The sequence below is a fragment of the Apis mellifera genome, linkage group LG5 (genome assembly GCF_003254395.2).
Source record: "Apis mellifera strain DH4 linkage group LG5, Amel_HAv3.1, whole genome shotgun sequence".
In the NCBI taxonomy this organism is placed as follows: domain Eukaryota; kingdom Metazoa; phylum Arthropoda; class Insecta; order Hymenoptera; family Apidae; genus Apis; species Apis mellifera.
The window spans coordinates 9,803,118-9,821,074 of record NC_037642.1 but is presented as its reverse complement, the minus strand read 5'-3'; the positions used below and the strand labels follow the sequence as shown (position 1 = coordinate 9,821,074).

General features: G+C 35.1%; 4 protein-coding genes and 1 long non-coding RNA gene across 13 annotated transcripts in view; 2 read left to right on the top strand and 3 right to left on the bottom strand.

Moving 5' to 3' along the window:
• Nucleotides 1-13,307, top strand: part of LOC408839 — a 30,624-nt gene extending 17,317 nt beyond the window's left edge. For 4 of the 8 annotated variants that reach the window (XM_392370.6, XM_006567829.3, XM_006567827.3 and 1 more), the window contains exons 2-12: nt 6,334-6,711; nt 8,150-9,512; nt 9,603-9,718; nt 9,790-9,930; nt 9,998-10,095; nt 10,172-10,355; nt 10,434-10,656; nt 10,764-11,014; nt 11,096-11,304; nt 11,390-11,543; nt 11,665-13,307. In XM_392370.6, the coding sequence (XP_392370.3) occupies nt 6,334-6,711; nt 8,150-9,512; nt 9,603-9,718; nt 9,790-9,930; nt 9,998-10,095; nt 10,172-10,355; nt 10,434-10,656; nt 10,764-11,014; nt 11,096-11,304; nt 11,390-11,543; nt 11,665-11,781 (3,234 nt within the window). In that variant the 3' untranslated portion in view covers nt 11,782-13,307. Of the gene's footprint in view, nt 1-3,653; nt 3,984-6,333; nt 6,712-8,149; nt 9,513-9,602; nt 9,719-9,789; nt 9,931-9,997; nt 10,096-10,171; nt 10,356-10,433; nt 10,657-10,763; nt 11,015-11,095; nt 11,305-11,379 lie in introns of those variants that run through there. The other 4 variants (XM_026440777.1, XM_006567832.3, XM_026440778.1 and 1 more) reach the window with 4 other exon arrangements.
• LOC100578156 lies at nt 671-2,959 on the bottom strand. Of its 2 annotated transcripts, none has more exons than XM_003251064.4 (2): nt 2,416-2,959; nt 671-2,266 (listed from the first exon to the last, which is right to left on the bottom strand). In XM_003251064.4, exon 2 carries the CDS (start codon nt 1,639-1,641, stop codon nt 1,024-1,026), a length of 618 nt encoding a protein of 205 aa, XP_003251112.1. In that variant the 5' UTR covers nt 1,642-2,266; nt 2,416-2,959; the 3' UTR covers nt 671-1,023. The 2 variants fall into 2 exon arrangements, with proteins under 2 accessions (XP_003251112.1, XP_026296565.1); XM_026440780.1 differs by having other exon boundaries at nt 671-2,015.
• A 257-nt stretch (nt 13,308-13,564) lies between the features above and the next one.
• LOC100578193 lies at nt 13,565-14,844 on the bottom strand. Its single transcript, XM_003251065.4, has 2 exons — nt 14,179-14,844; nt 13,565-13,947 (listed from the first exon to the last, which is right to left on the bottom strand). The coding sequence occupies exons 1-2, from the start codon at nt 14,550-14,552 to the stop codon at nt 13,887-13,889; spliced, it is 435 nt and encodes a 144-aa protein (XP_003251113.1). The 5' UTR covers nt 14,553-14,844; the 3' UTR covers nt 13,565-13,886.
• A 6-nt stretch (nt 14,845-14,850) lies between these two features.
• LOC107964414 lies at nt 14,851-15,517 on the top strand. The gene is made up of 2 exons (XR_003304686.1): nt 14,851-14,938; nt 15,378-15,517. It is a non-coding gene; the product is annotated as an uncharacterized LOC107964414 (long non-coding RNA).
• Nucleotides 15,518-16,308: 791 nt separating this feature from the next.
• On the bottom strand, nt 16,309-17,729 carry LOC100578085. The gene is made up of 2 exons (XM_003251062.4): nt 17,452-17,729; nt 16,309-17,139 (listed from the first exon to the last, which is right to left on the bottom strand). The coding sequence occupies exons 1-2, from the start codon at nt 17,486-17,488 to the stop codon at nt 16,319-16,321; spliced, it is 858 nt and encodes a 285-aa protein (XP_003251110.1). The 5' UTR covers nt 17,489-17,729; the 3' UTR covers nt 16,309-16,318.
• Between the last annotated feature and the right edge of the window lie 228 nt (nt 17,730-17,957).

Below are 17,957 nucleotides of genomic sequence, written 5' to 3'. Positions count from 1 at the left end.
ATCTACGTGCAAGTCGTAAATATTTAGAATGCAAATTTTCAACGTTTTTCTAAACGTTATTCGATTAAAAAAAATGAAGGATATATATATATATATAATATAGAAATATAGAAATTTGTTTCGCCTCGTATATTTGCATAATTATACATAATTTACGGGTAAATTTACATTTAAGAAGAGTTTCAAAGGTAATAGAGAAAACATAATATAGAGATTAAACATTTTTATTTTTCAAGAAGTTTACGCAATTTATTTGAAATAATGCATAAATATATTTTGCAACATTCATTATCGAGGAACGTATTTATATATTTATTCTATGATAGTGATAACAATAAATAGAGAAGAAATACTGATGAATAATTGCATTGACTAATCATTTACAAATATTTCATTTTATCATCGTTTATCGTAACGGATTATCTATGAATTTCTCTAGCTAGATATTCCTATGTTTTTAATAAATAAATAAATAAATAGTAAAACATCGCGATTAAAAAATGTAAATTATTCGCAATTAAACGAATTACGTGATTCTTAAGTACAATACGAACAAAGCAAAATTCGTATTTAGGAACTCGGAGAATTAAAGTATATATTTTCATTTATCATCAAAAGTATATATCTTTGCCTTCCTAGAAAAAAATTTCTCAAGAACGAAAAACAATACAATTTTATCGATTTTATTGCGTCGATAATATTTATCACGCGATATTATACAGCAGATATCCTCGATTATCAGAACGATTCTTCCACAAAGAAATCGAAAATTATTCCTCGACGACTTGACACACACATGCTCAAAATGCCCACTATTAAATTATTCCAAGAAATCGTTTCCTCGTTTCTAATTGTCCTTAGATAGGAACTTTAAGCCAGACTTGAGTTACAATGGCAATGTTCCTTCCAATCATCTTAAAAATCATAGATATTTCACCATTTCCGACTAATATTATAATTATATACACACATACTCTATTTTTCTTATCATCTAAATTTCTAATTCTATTTTCTCTCCCTTTCTTACTTTCCCTTTCCATCCCATACCTTCGTTTTCTTCGTCTCTTTCGGCACAACTTTCACGAAAGAACCTCCCAAATTCTTGATCACCTTATCCGGATTCACGAACCACTTCTTCACGATCTTCTCGTCGTACTCGAAAGTGGTGACGATCCTGGTCACTTTTCCCCCCCTCTTCTCCTCCCTGCCGCTTTGTTTCGTTTCTTTCCTCCCGTTCAAATCGTTTTCCGTCTCTTCCCGACTCTTCTCAGGAACGCCTTTCTTCTTCTTCCTCTCCTCGTCCATCTTCCCCTCCTCCTTCCGAGGCTTCCGGTTCTTCATCGTCAACTCGACGTCGAATCTTATCCTACCACCATCCCCGACGTATTTCACTTTCTTATCCTTGCTAGATTTCGGGCCCAGAAGGACCTGGCCACCGTCCCCCGTGTACTCCACGTCGCCCATGTTCTGGACGATCCTCAGCCGGCAACCATCCCCGATGACTTTCACGCTTCCGCGGTTCCTCGACATCGTGATGTCGCATCCGTCGCCCTTGATCTCGAGGATCTGCTCGTTCGATTGGAGGTCGACCGATAAACCGTCGCCGGCGATCCTTCTCATCGTTCCCTCCTTCACGCCCATTGTTGCGCTCTTCAACGACGATCGTCTTGTTTTCGATTCTTTTTTTCTTTCTTTCTTTCCTTTTTTTCCTCTACGCACGAGAGAAGAGGTGTGTAATCGTAGAGGTGTTTGCTTGTAAAACGAAACTGGCTAGGAACTCTTATGCAACTCGTCGAGATCGATTTCTCGACGAGGAGTTGTTGTTCGACTCCTTTGTCGAGCAGAGACGTCTCGTTAATCGCGGAGCGGTTTCACCGTTTTCACCGGCTTCTTTCCTTCCTTCCTTCCCACGAAAAATTCACTCTTCGCGCGGACAAGTTGGCTAGATGAACAATCTGGCTTCGTTGCTCTCGTCGATGTTCACCAGGAGGCTCGTCAGGTTTAACAGTTTGATCCTGCGATTCGACGAGGTGAGATTTTTTTTTTTTTCTTTTCTTTTTTTAACCGGATTCGGTTAAAGTAGTCGTGAAGATGTTTCGAAAGAATTGGTGGAGAAGTATTTTTGCGGTATTTTTATGGTATAAAATTTCGACGGAGCATAATAATCTTGGGGAAAGTTATTTCTCTTTTTTTCGTGATCGTAGATGTTCTCGATAGATTTCGATTCTTGGAAAAAGTGGATTTTCTTCAGAAATTTCTTAGAATTCTACAAAAAATACGAAATATTTAGATCAGTGATGACGATTATTTTTGAGTTTACTTATTACGTAAAATTGAGAGAAATAATTTCGAGATTGATTTGCAAACATTTATTTAACGTTTCTCTTTCACGGTTTAATCAGAATCGAGACTCACCTTGATCTTCTACTTTGTCAAAAATCTTCACGTTGCACATTTTTTACTCGTATTAATACTCGTATCGTTTAATACTGTTTCTTTTTTCTCGAAAAAAAAAAGTAATAATAATTTCTTCACTTTTTCTTTTTCCCTCTTTCATTCAACATCACAAAAGAAAATTAGTGCCTAATACTGCCAATAATGTCTCTCGAGTCGCCCTCTACCATTTCGACTATTGCTGTTTCCACTTAGAAAAAAAATCAATACAATAACTGTCACTTAGTTCTTCCTAACTAAAAATTATTCGTTCGACCACGTGTTTCGTGTGTTTAATTACGAGAAAAAAATTTTTATTCGCGCGTTGTATGTTATATTTAATAGAAAAAAAAAAAAAGAAAAGATAATAATGGTGCACCGTGGAATCGAGTGGTTGTTCGTTTGTCGAGTGGTCGATCGAGACAGGCGCTAGCAACAGCGTAGCTGCGCTGTAATAATGGGTGGCGTGGCGCGAAACGGGGTTCTTTGTCGGCCAATCGGCCTCGCCGCTTTCGGGACTTCCCGAGACCTTCTAGCCGCTCGTGTCACGAGCCATTTCTCACAGTTCTCGGTCGTTTCTCGCTCGTTATCACGGTCGAGAACGCCTCTCTATCGGGCCAAGGTATTTTTCGATGTAAATGAACTATTCTCCGAGAAATTTCGAAGAGGTATTCTTGTCCGATTGAGCTTAAGATTCGACCGTTTGATTTTTGAGGTTAGGTGTAGTAATCGAATGGTTTTATCATTTCGAATGAGATTATTGAATTAAGAAATACGATTTATATGATAATTCGATATTTCTCCATTTTATATGTTCGATTATAATTGTAGAATTGTTGGGAAATTATTATTTGTAAGAATGGGATGCGGTTTAAAGAGAAGGATTTCGTTTGTTGGAGTGGCTGGTATGATCAGGTTAGTAAGTTTCCTGTTTGAACAGTTCGTTCGTAATTGGAGGAAACTCGAGTCTGACTGGGTCATTTGAGAATTCTAAATGGAAAACGGTTTCCTTGGCTGCGAGGAGTGACCTGATCAAATTATTGAGATTTGTTCAAATACCTGAATATTCTATTTACTTTCGTCTTTCGATAATATAACATACACATATATTCCGTAATTTAAAAAAATATTTAAATTCAAATTAAACGTTCAAATATTTAAATTTGCTCGAACGTGTTCAAACTTTTAAATATTCATATATTTAAAATACCTGTATCTTTCAACACATCCTTTGTATTCAAATATTTCCTTTTAATTCTCTTCTTCTTCTTCTTCTCCTCATCTCGTGTCTCGGATTAACTCGGTATTAATTGGTAAAAAAATTTTTCCCATTAAAGAACAAAAACTTTGCATATTTTTGTTTATAAAAAGAAAACGGATATTTACGGATATTATAATTTACCAATAAATTTATAATTGAAATTTGTAATCCGATATTACCTGCCTTTCGACTCGCTAGATTTTCTTGCCATTTATCAGCCGTAAATCGCGTGGAAGATCAACAAAACGATCGATCATCTATGGAAGGGAGAGAATCATTTAATGACAACGTGAGTGAAGCACCATCGTTAATCTAAACGCCTTTTACATGATCTAGTGGTGCTCGAAAAGGGGAACACCGCGCGATGACGCGATCTTCCTCGTCGATTACAATTCAAATACGTAACGTTGATGAGAGAGAGAGAAAGAGAGAGAGAGAGAGAGATGGGAGGCGGAAGCGGAGGCGAGTGGTGGATCTGTTTTGCAGTTCTGCTCTGCAATCACGTTGAATTATTATTTTTGTGAACTTTGTTTTTCGACGCAAAATATCTTTTTTAAACGTCCTTAAGCGTTTATAATATAAGATATGAAAAAATCCCCTAATTATATGTGTATTTATTATTCAGAAATTATGATTTATGAATTGCGATTACAAATTATTATTATTTTATAAGTTTCAATAATGATAAACGCTCATTAAAGAATTTTTTTTTCTTTTTTCCTAAAAGATTTAATATTTTGCAAAAGTTTTTTATTATCCGTTGAAAAAAAAAATATATATAAGTACTCATTTTATCAATATCTACCCAATATAACGATTTTCTGTTTCTTTTTCTTTATCTATCTTTTTCCCTCGTATTTGATAAAGATAAATATCCAAGATCGACTCGCTAATTGAAAAAATAATGTTTTTCAAAATTACAGTTGAAACAATTTAGTGTTTAAAATTATCTATTATATAATTATTTACTTTATATGTATAATAGAGTTAAAATTATATTCGTGAAATTTTTTTTTTTTTTTTTACGCAAGAACAAAATTTATCTCGAGTTTTTAAAGATTTGGTATTGTTAATTATTCTTTTCATCGCGCTTTATGTAACGATCAAAAGAATAATATGAGACAGATTCCTTGATTGGAACGATAAATTGTCATTGCGGTTACACAACTCGATATATACGCGTAATTTCTCGCTAGTATTACTCGATACTCCACGCCACGTGTCTTCGTAAATACAAGCGGTAAATCACCGAGAATTTCATGTAAGAATGCGACACCTCGATTCCCATTCATCGAATGAAATTCTTTTCTAATTTATACAATTATTTATTCGCGAATTTTAAATATCTATCGTCGACTTATCATATTATAAGAAAAATAAACTTACAATTTATACAAAAATAAAAGCAAGAAATATAATTGTAAAATAACCAATACCAATTATTTTTTTTAACGTAGAAAAAAACATATATATATGATAGAATAAAGAAACACAGCATGACGTTGTTTTAAATAGTAATTGTCAAATCCAATTTTCAAGAAAATTTCTCTTTCAATCTTCTAATTCTCCTTCCTTTAAAATCTATCATACGAGATATATTTAATTCTCGTTAAACCTCAATCATCTTCAGAATTAAAAATGGAGGATAAGAAGAATCGATATTTACGAGTTTCCTCTTCCCCCTTCTGTTCTGTTAAACTAAGATTTCAACGAATAAAAATTAATTTTGCTCGCATCTTCGAGAAAATTTTTTTAGGTTAGGTTGAGGTTAGATTAGGATTCGAACGTCATATCCATTAAAAATATTCGAATATTGTGATCGTTCGACAAATCCTGTGACGATTTCGCTAATTCACTTTACCCTCCCCCCTGTAATTCGGTGAATTTCCCTTCCTTTCCGGCCGATCGAAACGTGAAATTAAGTTTTCGTATGGAAGCCGATATATCATCGCTCCGCCCATGCGCAAAATTCGCAAATTCTGGAAGGACCATTCCGGATATTATTCCCCCCCCCGATAATCGAATATCGCACCGATTGACCGATCGGACGATTAAGATCCGGATTTTAATTGCTCCATCGATCCGCTGGACACAGCTTTGTTCCATCAACGGCTGGACTCTTTCTCTCTTTCTCTCTCTCGCTTGCTCGCTCATTCACTCCTCCCTTCCCGTTTCGTTCATTTGTCCACCGTGTTTCTTCTGATAAAACTTGATTGAAGATCTTGAAACTTGGAGCGTAAGGTCGAATGGAAAATGGAAAATTAAACAAGAGAATTAATTAATTTTACGTAACGGCGGTTATCACGTTCAAGGGGAAGCTTGATGACAATAATTGATAACATTGATAAAAACTGTAATTGTAGAGATGGCAAGAATGATGATAATCGCACAATAAACGTTTATATATATAACAAGAATCTGATAAATGTAACAATGAAAAAGGAAGAGAAATCGCGTTAAAGTATAATTGAATTGTAACTAGAAAAAAAAAAAACTCGTTCCAACGAGATCATATAATAGTAAATAAAGCGGCTATTAAATAATTTCTTGCTCGACTCCCATCTATGAATATCTAGTTACCTTATTACGTGTATTTACTACATGACCTATCATTTGTCAATCTTCAATCATGATTGCAGAATGGCAACCGGGAAATGAGCGTGTCACCGAGCACGAAAGATCAGCCGAGCCTCGAGATGGACGGAACGCGTCTCGAGGAGGACAACAGCTTGAAAGTGTCGCCTGTTCAGAACGTGGCCAGGCAGGATTCAGGGGTCCCGGAGGATCTCGCGTCGCCGCTGGCCGACGCCGATAAGCTTCCCAACGAGGACCCGGATTCCACGATGAACAGCGACTGCAACATCACCGTGATCCACGTGACCGCCGAGTCGACGGAAGCGGGCAAACCTGATCATCCGGCTCTGAGCAACGACAAGAAGGATTATACGGGCGAGGGGAAGGATAGCAAGGACGGAAGCGACAGTGGGGTGGAGGGTTGCGCCGCCGAGGTCCCGAGGGTGAGGATCGATCGAGGAAAAAGTAACCCTTGCGCCACGTTCAGAACCATTATTCGACGAGAGTCGATCAGAGGAGGGGAAGAAAGAAAAATTATCAAATTTTGATCCATCAAAGAAAGTCATAATATTATATTCGAGAAGGTCAAAAATTCTTGTCCTCTCCTAACTTATGAAGAATGTTGATACAACCGAGTTGGATTTGCTATATAGAATGACCCATTTCGGTCTGTAAATAGAATTATCAAATTTTGATCGAATTTTTAATTATTGATGATCCATCGAAGAAAGTCATAATATTCGAGAAGGTCAAAAATTCTTGTCCCTCCTAACTTATGAAGAATGTTGATACCGAGTTGGATTTGCTATATAGAATGACCCATTTCGGTCTGTAAATAGAATTATCAAATTTTGATCGAATTTTTAATTATCGATGATCCATCGAAGAAAGTCATAATATTCGAGAAGGTCAAAAATTCTTGTCCTCTCCTAACTTATGAAGAATGTTGATACAACCGAGTTGGATTTGCTATATAGAATGACCCATTTCGGTCTGTAAATAGAATTATCAAATTTTGATCGAATTTTTAATTATCGATGATCCATCGAAGAAAGTCATAATATTCGAGAAGGTCAAAAATTCTTGTCCTCTCCTAACTTATGAAGAATGTTGATACAACCGAGTTGGATTTGCTACATAGAATGATCCATTTCGGTCTGTAAATAGAATTATCAAATTTTGATCGAATTTTTAATTATCGATGATCCATCGAAGAAAGTCATAATATTCGAGAAGGTCAAAAATTCTTGTCCTCTCCTAACTTATGAAGAATGTTGATACAACCGAGTTGGATTTGCTACATAGAATGATCCATTTCGGTCTGTAAATAGAATTATCAAATTTTGATCGAATTTTTAATTATCGATGATCCATCGAAGAAAGTCATAATATTCGAGAAGGTCAAAAATTCTTGTCCTCTCCTAACTTATGAAGAATGTTGATACAACCGAGTTGGATTTGCTACATAGAATGATCCATTTCGGTCTGTAAATAGAATTATCAAATTTTGATCGAATTTTTAATTATTGATGATCCATCGAAGAAAGTCATAATATTCGAGAAGGTCAAAAATTCTTGTCCTCTCCTAACTTATGAAGAATGTTGATACAACCGAGTTGGATTTGCTGTATAGAATGACCCATTTCGGTCTGTAAATAGATTTTCCCCAGAAAGTACTTTGAATAGCTCGGAGCAATTTGGGAAGGCTATTAATTTTTCATACAGGGAAGGGGTTGAACGAATCTGAGATATACTTCAGTGTCGCTAAATTTTTCCACATAGTGGAAAGAAATTCTAATAAGAATCTTTTGATTAAGACAATTAATACCAAAATAATGAATAATCGTCAGGGTTCGATTAACGAACGGTTATTAATTTCAGGTACGAAGTCGAAACAGCATCGATTACGCGAGTAGTTGCGGCGGCCTTGACGAGGCGTCCTGCGATTCCAGTCTAGTCAGCTGTTGCTCCGTGTACGAGGACCCATGCGCAACTTTACCCGACGATGTCAGGTTGACCACCGGTGGAGAGGGTACCAGCGAGGGCGGCAGCGAAAGTTCCTCCATAGCGGGTAGCGTTTCCGCCCGTGCGAACCGAACCAACGTAAAGAGAACGATACCCGCTTCTACCGCGAGCAAAAAGAAGGGAGCCGCGGCGGAGAGTCAGAAAGGGACGAGGGTAAAGCCGGCACCGTTGATTTCGGCCGCTACCCCACGCTCCAAGCCGCGTACCGCTACGCCGAGGAATATTCTGAGCAAAGCGCAAGGGCCCGTGGCGAGGGACAGAGCCCGGTCCAGGGAGAAATCGGGAATCAGAGAAGGAAATAATGATAACACGGCAAGTAACAGTCGAGTGTCAACGACATTCCGTTCAGGTGCGACCCAAATGCTGCCGCGAACGAGGACGAGACCTATTCCTGATTCACTGCCGTCTATGCTCACCACAGAGATCAACAAGGATCTGGCGCAGCGTGGCCGAGGTCAGAGTGGCAGCTGCAGATCCAGGGGTGGGTCCAGCACGCGTGGCGCTCGCACACCTAGCTCGACGCCGTCCGAAGAGGTTAGAAAGCCTCTGTCCACCGCCAGGGTGTCGTACGCCGGACGCGCACAGGTGGAAACCGCGAAACCTTCGTCTAGATCGGACAAGATGAGCGCGATAAGCGCGGATAACAAAGCTCTGGACGCGTATGCCACGTTGCCCAGAAGGAACAGGAATAAGATGAGCATCGCGAAGGTCGGCGAGAAGGGGGACAAAACGATTAGAAGCAGATCCGGAAGCAGAGACGCGAGTTTAAACAGGCAGGTTGAGAAGAAGGGTAACAACGCGAAAGAGAATTCGGCGCACAAAAGTCTGCCACCCTATCCGAGGCACAAGATTGCCGAGAAGACGCGTATTTATCATGAAACGAGCGTGCAAACTGGTCTGACCGGTCACGACATCGAGAATGCTTTGTCCGGAGTGCCGGGTGTTGTCACCGGGCCGGAAGTGGTCGAGAGGTTGCACGAAGGATGCCAGACGGAGGGCACGTGGGAGGACATGCAAGCGATGCAGACTGACTTGAAACGATTAAACGAAGAGGCGACGCAACGGAAAGAGGAGAACGAGAAGCTGAAGGCTGAAATTGTCGAGGTGAACCGTCTTCTCAAAGAGGAACAGGCGGATCACGCGTTCGCGCGCCAAGAATTAGATAGAAATGCGCAACGAGTATTGGCGATGCTTGGAACTCCGCAATCAGAGCATGCAGGTGGTTATTTAATTTCATATTTTCCTTTGAGTCGTTTCCTTTCTTTTTTTTTTTTTTTTTTTTGAGGGAATAATTTTGGGTTGATTTTAGAAGGGAGTGACAGTTTCTTGGAGTTGGAGTGTCATTTGCAATCGTCTGGACAAGTTGTAGCAAATCAACAGTTGGAGATAGCTGATTTACAATCTTTGTGCCGTATGTTGAGTAGGGTAAGTTATATTTTTCATTTTTGTACTCTCCTTAAATTTTTTATATATATTGTAATTGTTGATTTGTAAAGGATTTGGAGAAAAGTTTGGCTGCTCAGAAAGCGTTGCTACAACAACAACAAGAATTGGAGGCAGAATCGGCTGAGATGCAAGATTTTCTACAAGAAGAAAAAGCCACTTTGGCGGATGCTCTAAAAGAGGCTGAAACAGAGGTATTTCTTATTTATTGATAAATGGAAAGATTGACGATGGTAAAAACTTTTTTTTCTAATTTTACAGCTTGCAAAAAAAGAAGAACTATTAACGAAACGCGAATTAGAATTAGAAAGGCAAACCGAAGAATGTAAGCATTTAGTACGAATTAGCGAACAACGAAGGTAAATATTAAAAAAAGAATTAATCTTGAAAATTTTCTTTAAATAATAATTTGTATTTTTTTTTATACATTCGTAGACAAGAAAATTTATCTATGAGCATGAAATTAAATGCAGTCGAACGACGAAGCAGGGAACTTTTACTCACACAGGGAGCTGCCGTTTCCGGAGCTGCGGTTGCGCTTTCCGGTCTTGGAACTAGGCTAGAAGGATTAGTAGACCAATTGATAACATCGTACAGTATCTCAGTAAAAGATCTTGAAGTAATATTCCATTATTTTTTAATCATATATTTTTTAATTGATTCTTTAATGATATTTAAATATCGTCTCCATTTGTAGGACGTGATATATCACAATGAAGCATATAGCAGAAGCAACAGTAGTGTCGAATCGAGTCCAGTTAGCTCTAAGCACAGCCTGAAAGAGTGTACACCAAGTCCAAAGAGTGGATCTTTCGTTTCCGCAGTGATTGGAGCGATCCGGAATGCGGCGACGCATCCTTTTGCAACGAAAAACACTGATAAAAAATCTTCTTTAGAATCAGCCAAACAAATATATAAAGGTATATATCACTGAATTTATGAACGAATAGAGAAAAATCATTCGATCAAATTCGAGAAAATCTTCTTTCCGTTATAAAAACGTTTCTTTCCATTATCGATCATTTAGAACTAAGTATGGAATCATCGTCTGATTTGCTCGATTTTGAAACCGAGCCATGCCTGATGATGGAAAGCGTGTTAGAGGATGTTCCCTTACCCGATACGTACTCGCACAACATGGTGTCGAGTAGCGATTCCCTTCGCAGAGCTTTAAGCTTTCCGGAAACCGTGGACGAAGGTAATCTCAAAAAGACGCGTACCAATGAGGAGTGTTCAAGTCTTACGAATCTCACACAGGCAATTTTGCATCGTCGTAAGGTAACACAACAATGTAAAAATATTTTTGTCAAACGAGAAAAAAAAACAATCATTATATAATTCGCATAATTTTCTATATAGGTTGAAAATGAGGAAGATGATGATTGCGATTCTATCAGCGAATCTGATACCGGTACGAATGATGGTCCGTTAGCTTCGGATTATTGTCCGGCTGTTAGTCTTGTTGATCAAGTTATTGATGTAGATAATCTTGTTACGAAATTACTAAAAGTATTGCGAATAATACAGCTCGATAATGATACATGCATACAGGAGCTGAAAGAAGAGAAGTAATTTTATATCTTCTTTTTTTTTTTTTTTTTACAACAAATCAATGTGTGTAAAGCAATGTGCAATACATGTAGCGATTTGCAGGTCTGAGTTGGAAACGAAATTGGAAGTGACCGTGACGGAGTTGGAAGAATTGCGTAAAATTGTGGACAACTTGCATCAATCGGACGAAATTCTGAGCAACAGTTCGGACAGGAGACGTAGCGTGATGGAAAACTGTCGTTTGCTGATCAAAGAGGTAATAGCTGGTGATGTAACCGATACATATCTATGAAATGTTTCTGGTGCCGTTTTTAAGACTTGTTTAATCAGCGATTGACTTTTTAAAAAAGATGTCAAATGGAATAATTCCTCTGTAGGCGGGTAAGGAGGAATTAAAATTTGACGAGCCCGCAGTTGGTAATAATAGTGGTCCTGGAGGAGCTACAAATTGTGAAGATCTCAACGCGAACATAGCCGCTCAACCATCTTCCTAAACACATTTCCTTTTTATTTTTTATTTTTTTTTTCTTTTTTCTTCTCCTTTTGTTGTTATCATCTCTTTTATCTTTGACGATGTAAATCTTATTATTGATTCTATCTGGTTTCATAATCATTCGTTGTTGATGCCAAGATAAGAGAGCTACGTCGAAAATCGCTCTAATGCGTATCATCTGAAAGAATCGAGTCTCTGAAAGAATTGATGCTCGAGATAGTATATTCATATTAACTGTTTTTTTCGACGATCGTGTTAAAGTGATTAGATGATATCGTAGATCATAAATAATAGGCATTTTGCGTGTGTCGAAGTCATGTACAGCTTTCTTCGTGCCGTCATATTACGAAAGATATTCATGCGTATTGCTTTAGTATATTTTAACGTTGAAAGACTTATAATATGTGTACATAACAAAATAAATTTCTCCTCATAATTTCAAAATTGGATTACGTAGTTAATAATTCATGATTCGATATTTTAACGTATAACTTAGGCTTTCACAAAGATATAATAATTTAAATATTGCCCTTGGAGTCATTATCATTCATTTTATAATAGTCAACTATCTCACATTAATATTAAACGCGATAAGAAGAATATATATATATATATATATAAAGGAATTCCTTAAGAATAATTAATTGCATTGATAAATGAATTTCCTTTTTCATGCCCACCGAATTCCATTTTCAATATTCACGTTTATATATGTTATTAATAACAAATCTTTTTTTAAGAGTATTAATCCATGTATAGAAAGGAATGCGGATATATTGTAATGTACCTCCGTTTATTGCTTAATTCACTTTTTCGTTGGAATATTGGTAATAAAAGTACGGACAATGTTTAATCTTCTAAAACGTGAAATAACAACAGGGTACATTAGTTTTATATTACATAGCGAGGATTTGCGGTCATTTTAATTAAATATTGATGAATATGAATCATTCAAATAAAATGAAATATTATATTATTCATAATTGGTTGATTCATCATTTGTCGATATTTAAATATCCTTGCTATCTTAAACGTAATTACAAACTTATTCGGGAATATCTTTCGTTAATCTTTAATGAAACATCTTTAATAAAAAAAAAAAAAAATGAAAATGAAAATGAAAATAAACAAATCGATATTTATCCCAATGAAAAATTATTCCCAAAAATGAAATGAAAAACGAATTCAAAAAGAGAAACATACATCTTATTCCCAGAGCTGCTTTCTATTTTAATGGTGAGATATATTTGAAAAACATATTCTTGTACACGCTTCCATAAGTATCCGTCGACTAAGTTTTTGAAAACATTGTATATACATATATGTATGTAAGTGGATATTGTGCAACTTACTCTATTTTACTCTGATTCAAACTCAAAAGATTTTTTTTTTATATATAGATTTTCTTTCCTTTCTTTCCTTCAATACTACAGGTTATTTACTGTGTATCGCAATCTGTAAAGTTTGTGTGAAAGTGATTTTTTTTCGTATCTTTCTTTCTTCTTCTTTTTTTTTTTTTTTTTTTTTTTAAACGAAATAAATGATTCCACCCAGATGATATATATTCTGAGAATCATAGTCCTAAGCATTTTTTATACAAAATATTGTGATTATATACCAAAAAGGAACTCATAAATAATGTATTTTAATTTTTAATCAAATAAATTTCGTTTCGATAAAAATTGTATATTATATATTGTATATTTACTTGAGTATACAATTGTTCGTGAAAGGCTCGAGTGTTAATTTTATTCAAAAGGTAGTGTAAAGGTTACAAAAAAAGAAACCTTGAACCATTCTGTAAATCTCGTGCAATATTAAATATAGTGAAATATTTTTCGTGTAAGCTAATTTTAATTTAACATTTTTTTTAATTCTTTTTTTTCTTTTTTTAAAGTTTGCTAATTAATTACAAGCAAGATTAAAAATAAATATACCATTTTAAAATAGAATAACTAAAATAATCATCATTTTTACGAGGAAGATGAAAAATGATGATGATAGGGATGAGATAAAGGAACACTATATGATTAAACAAAAATGATAATGGAGCAATTAAGCTTTACGTAAATATTTTGTGTTTTGTATAAAAAAAGTTTGAATTCTTCATTCATGGCGAATACGACGCAACAGAGGAACCAATAAATTCGCCAAGCGTAAGCCAGTCCTAAAATAAAGATATCAAATTTAATTTGATAAATTTAATAAAAAAAAATAATAATAATAATAGATAAAATACATTTACAATCTGTTGTACACAAGAAATCAATAATAATATTATTTAATTTTAAAAAAACATAATAACTATATATATTATTATTAAAGAAAAAAAAATAATCCTATTTATAAAATAAAATTAATATTGGTTATACCGGTTTCAAGTTAAACTTGAAAATACCTTTGTGTTGACTTGGACATTGGTGACAGTTTAAGATTGATTTCCGGTTTACTGGATGGTGGTTTTGAAGAATCAATTGCCGGTAAACTAGGTTTATTATTGTCGGCAGCACCTGCCAGAAGGAGTGTCTCAACAGGAGCAATGACGAGCATCACGCCATCCACGTGAACACGATAATTCTCGGATCCGTTTTGTCGCTGATCGTAATGATCGATTGTAGAATTGAAGGGAGTCGATGTTGTCGGATTCGATGATTCCACAATCGATGTTTCGTTCGCAATCGGTAAACACTGCGCAACTCTGTTGGAACAGAACGCGGCGAGTAGCAACACCGTTTTGAAGATTCGCATGTTGATCGATAGCATCGATAGCATCGATTTAATAATCGCAAATATCGATGATATTGTATGTACGCGCGTATACGTCGTTGAGAAACTCCTTTTTAATGGTTGAATTGTAGAATATAATAACACGAAATATCAAGTTTAGATTTTTTTAAATATTTCGTTCCAAATTTGAGCCTGATACCCGACAAACGATCGATCGAGAAACAATCGAGAATGTGAAAAGGACGTTGTGGTTAATTTTTTGATTAAGAAGAGAAACGATGCCCGTGGCGTGGTAGCGTGAGCAATGAACGTCTTGACGACGCGGAGGATGAGCGAGGTGTGACGACGTCTCCTGCCGACCGGCGATCCCCGGTCCCCACCTGGCATGGAAACAGATCGTCAGGCAAGTTCAAGAACCTGTGGGCCCTTGTGTACGTTTTGTTGCATACATAGTCAGGTAGAACATAATCTTGGATAGAATTGATTTTTTTACTTGGATGACATTGATATCTTATTCTGTTTTATTTTATGATTACATATATTATACACTTATATTTACAATATGTTACATATCACTTATTCTTTTCATCTTTATTTTGAATGATTTGAATGCTGCATTTTGATCAACATTTTAGTCAATTATTATACAAAGATATATTATTATACAAAGATATAGATATAGATAAAAAAGTAAAAATTACATGGTAAAGATATAATAAATATCAATATATAATATTATATATGAAACTATATTTATTAAATAGAAAGAATATTGAAAATAATTGATAATTTATATATTTATAGAGAACTTGTATATATAAATTTATATATTTTCATCTAACTTTTATAGAATTTGTTATTCTTTTTTAGGTGTAAATCTATTCAATAGAAGATATTAATTTTACTCAAGACAAGAAACTTTGATTGGTGAAAAAAAAAAAAAATACAAATCATTAATAGCCGATTCGCTCTCGAACTTATACATACTCTTTCGTGAAATATACTGAAGGTATGTGTCTGTGCACACGAGCATCTATCTATATATATGTGCATATATAAACACACGCACACACACACACAAGACCGATTTGTAAAGGGCAATGGCCTCGTATGGCCCCACCGAGTTCATTTCCCCGTTCCTCTGTCTCAGCCGCCGCTTATTACCGTAACCTTGCCCTTGCTCTTACATTTCCGCCATACTCGAACTTTGCGGATTGTCTTCCTGGTTCACCTTGAATGGAGCCTTCTGATGATGAAAGCTTATTTTATTATTATTATTATTATTATATTATTTTATTGAAAATCGTTGATCAAATTCAAATACGATTAAGATAAGTATATAGGTAAATTCGATTTTATCTATTTAGACAAAGATAAATTTTTATTATTCAATGTATCAATATTATACAAGAGAATTTTATTTTGGGGAAAAAATTTGGCATTATGACAAGGATTGAAAGATAGCATTTTTTGGTTTATATATATATAATTTATTTCTTCTTGAACATGATACAAAAATTTATGATTCTAGTATAAATAATATAAATGTAAAAAATATAAAATATACTTCAAAATATATATCTGATTCGATTAAAAGATTAAAATTTGCATTAAAATTTTAAATATGATTTCTTTTATATATATATATATATGTATTTTTGTATTTCTTACAATCTTAACTATTTAACTATTAAACTATTAATAATTCATGTATCTAAGTGCACGACCTTTTTTATCTGTGAATACAGTATGCGAATATCACAATTATTGTATACGTAGGTATCCTTGGATAAAATTTATGTTACTTTTTTCTATATGGAGTAAATTTCTTTATAATTCTTATCGTTCTGACAGATACCAAATTTATCTCTATATCTTCCAGGTCCACAATTCTCAATACCACCTCCCAGTAACACCAGCTCCTGACGCTTATTCTCCAGTTCATTCCTCTCTTCAGATATCGAAGGTATATCCTCCTCTTCCTCCTTAGATAATTGTTTTTTCAACGATATACCTGGTTTAGTTGCCTTTGATATCTCTTCTTTAACCGGTAAGTCATCAGAACGATCGAAATTTTCCACTTGTAAATTTCTAGCGTTTGCGGATCTTTTGTTTTCTTTCATCGAACTATCAATAATCAGATGTAGTTCTGATGTATCATTCGAAATTTGTTTAGTCTTTTTTATTGCCCTTTTGCTATCAATAAGTATTTCTGAATTAGTTGTATCTTGCGGCATCGTTTCAGAATTTTTAGTACCTTTTAACAATTCAATTTTTTCGCTACTTTTAGCATCGGGCGATTCAACAGGATGTTTACCTTTATCCGCTTCCTTTTCTATATGAACGATCTCGACGTGGTAAGGCTCCCTCCCGCCATCTGCATTTTCTGTCTCATAAACTAACGTTTCAGATGGTTTCTCGCTGATCTGTTGTTGCTTACTGTACTGCGGAATTAGCTCGTTCATCTCTAGCATTTGTGATGCCAGATTCCTGAAGAAGAGACCATTACCGGAAGTAGCAACGACTATCAAAAAATTGTCAAATTTGGCGTCCACATTGAAATCACCATTCTGTCGCTGATCATAAGTCGCTGGAGCCGCATTTATTTGCAAAAATGATCTAGGTAGAATGCCTGCAAAGTTATAAAATTATTAATAACAATAAAATATAAATATGAAATATTTATATTTTATGAATAAATGAATAAATATAATTTATTTAGTCAATATAATTTAAATATGCTTTTTCAGATATATGCATTTATATATATGTGCTTTTTACATGTAAATATAAAAAAAAAAGAATATAAATTTCTAAAAAAGACATATAAATGTAATAACTTGTTTAAGGAAATAAGAGAAGCAGTTACATTAAAAATAAAAATTAAATGTTGAAAAGAAATCTATATATATTTTTTAAGAAAGCCCAACAATAGTAGCTTTACCTGATAGCAAGATAAGGTATGTAACATGCAATAGCATTTTGTCGGATTGTCCTCTGGAAGCGATCGTTCAAATCGGCCGAGCTGAACGAAGTCTGATCCTCGACTGTGCGAGAGATTCGTCCGCTTCCTTGGCAGCTTTGGATCGCCAGCAACTTGTATATAGATCGAGGGAGTATCACTGTTGGGAGAGGGTAAGAAACGCCTTGTATGTCTGGTAATCGACTTAGATGATTAAGTAGCTGCTGCCATCCACTATGACTCTATGACTGTTTATGACATATACGTATTGCTCGTATGTAGCGTCGTCCATGATTTTATCCTTCATAGGTCAAAGAAAAAAATCAAACGGTTCTCACGACAATTTATTATACTGGCTATTATGTATCTTTCTCAAACACGATATGTTTTAAAATTCTTTTAAATAGATAATTTTAGATTAAATTTTTTTTTATGAATTTCAATGTTATCATGAATTTTTAAAATTTTTTTTTACTTCAAAAATAATA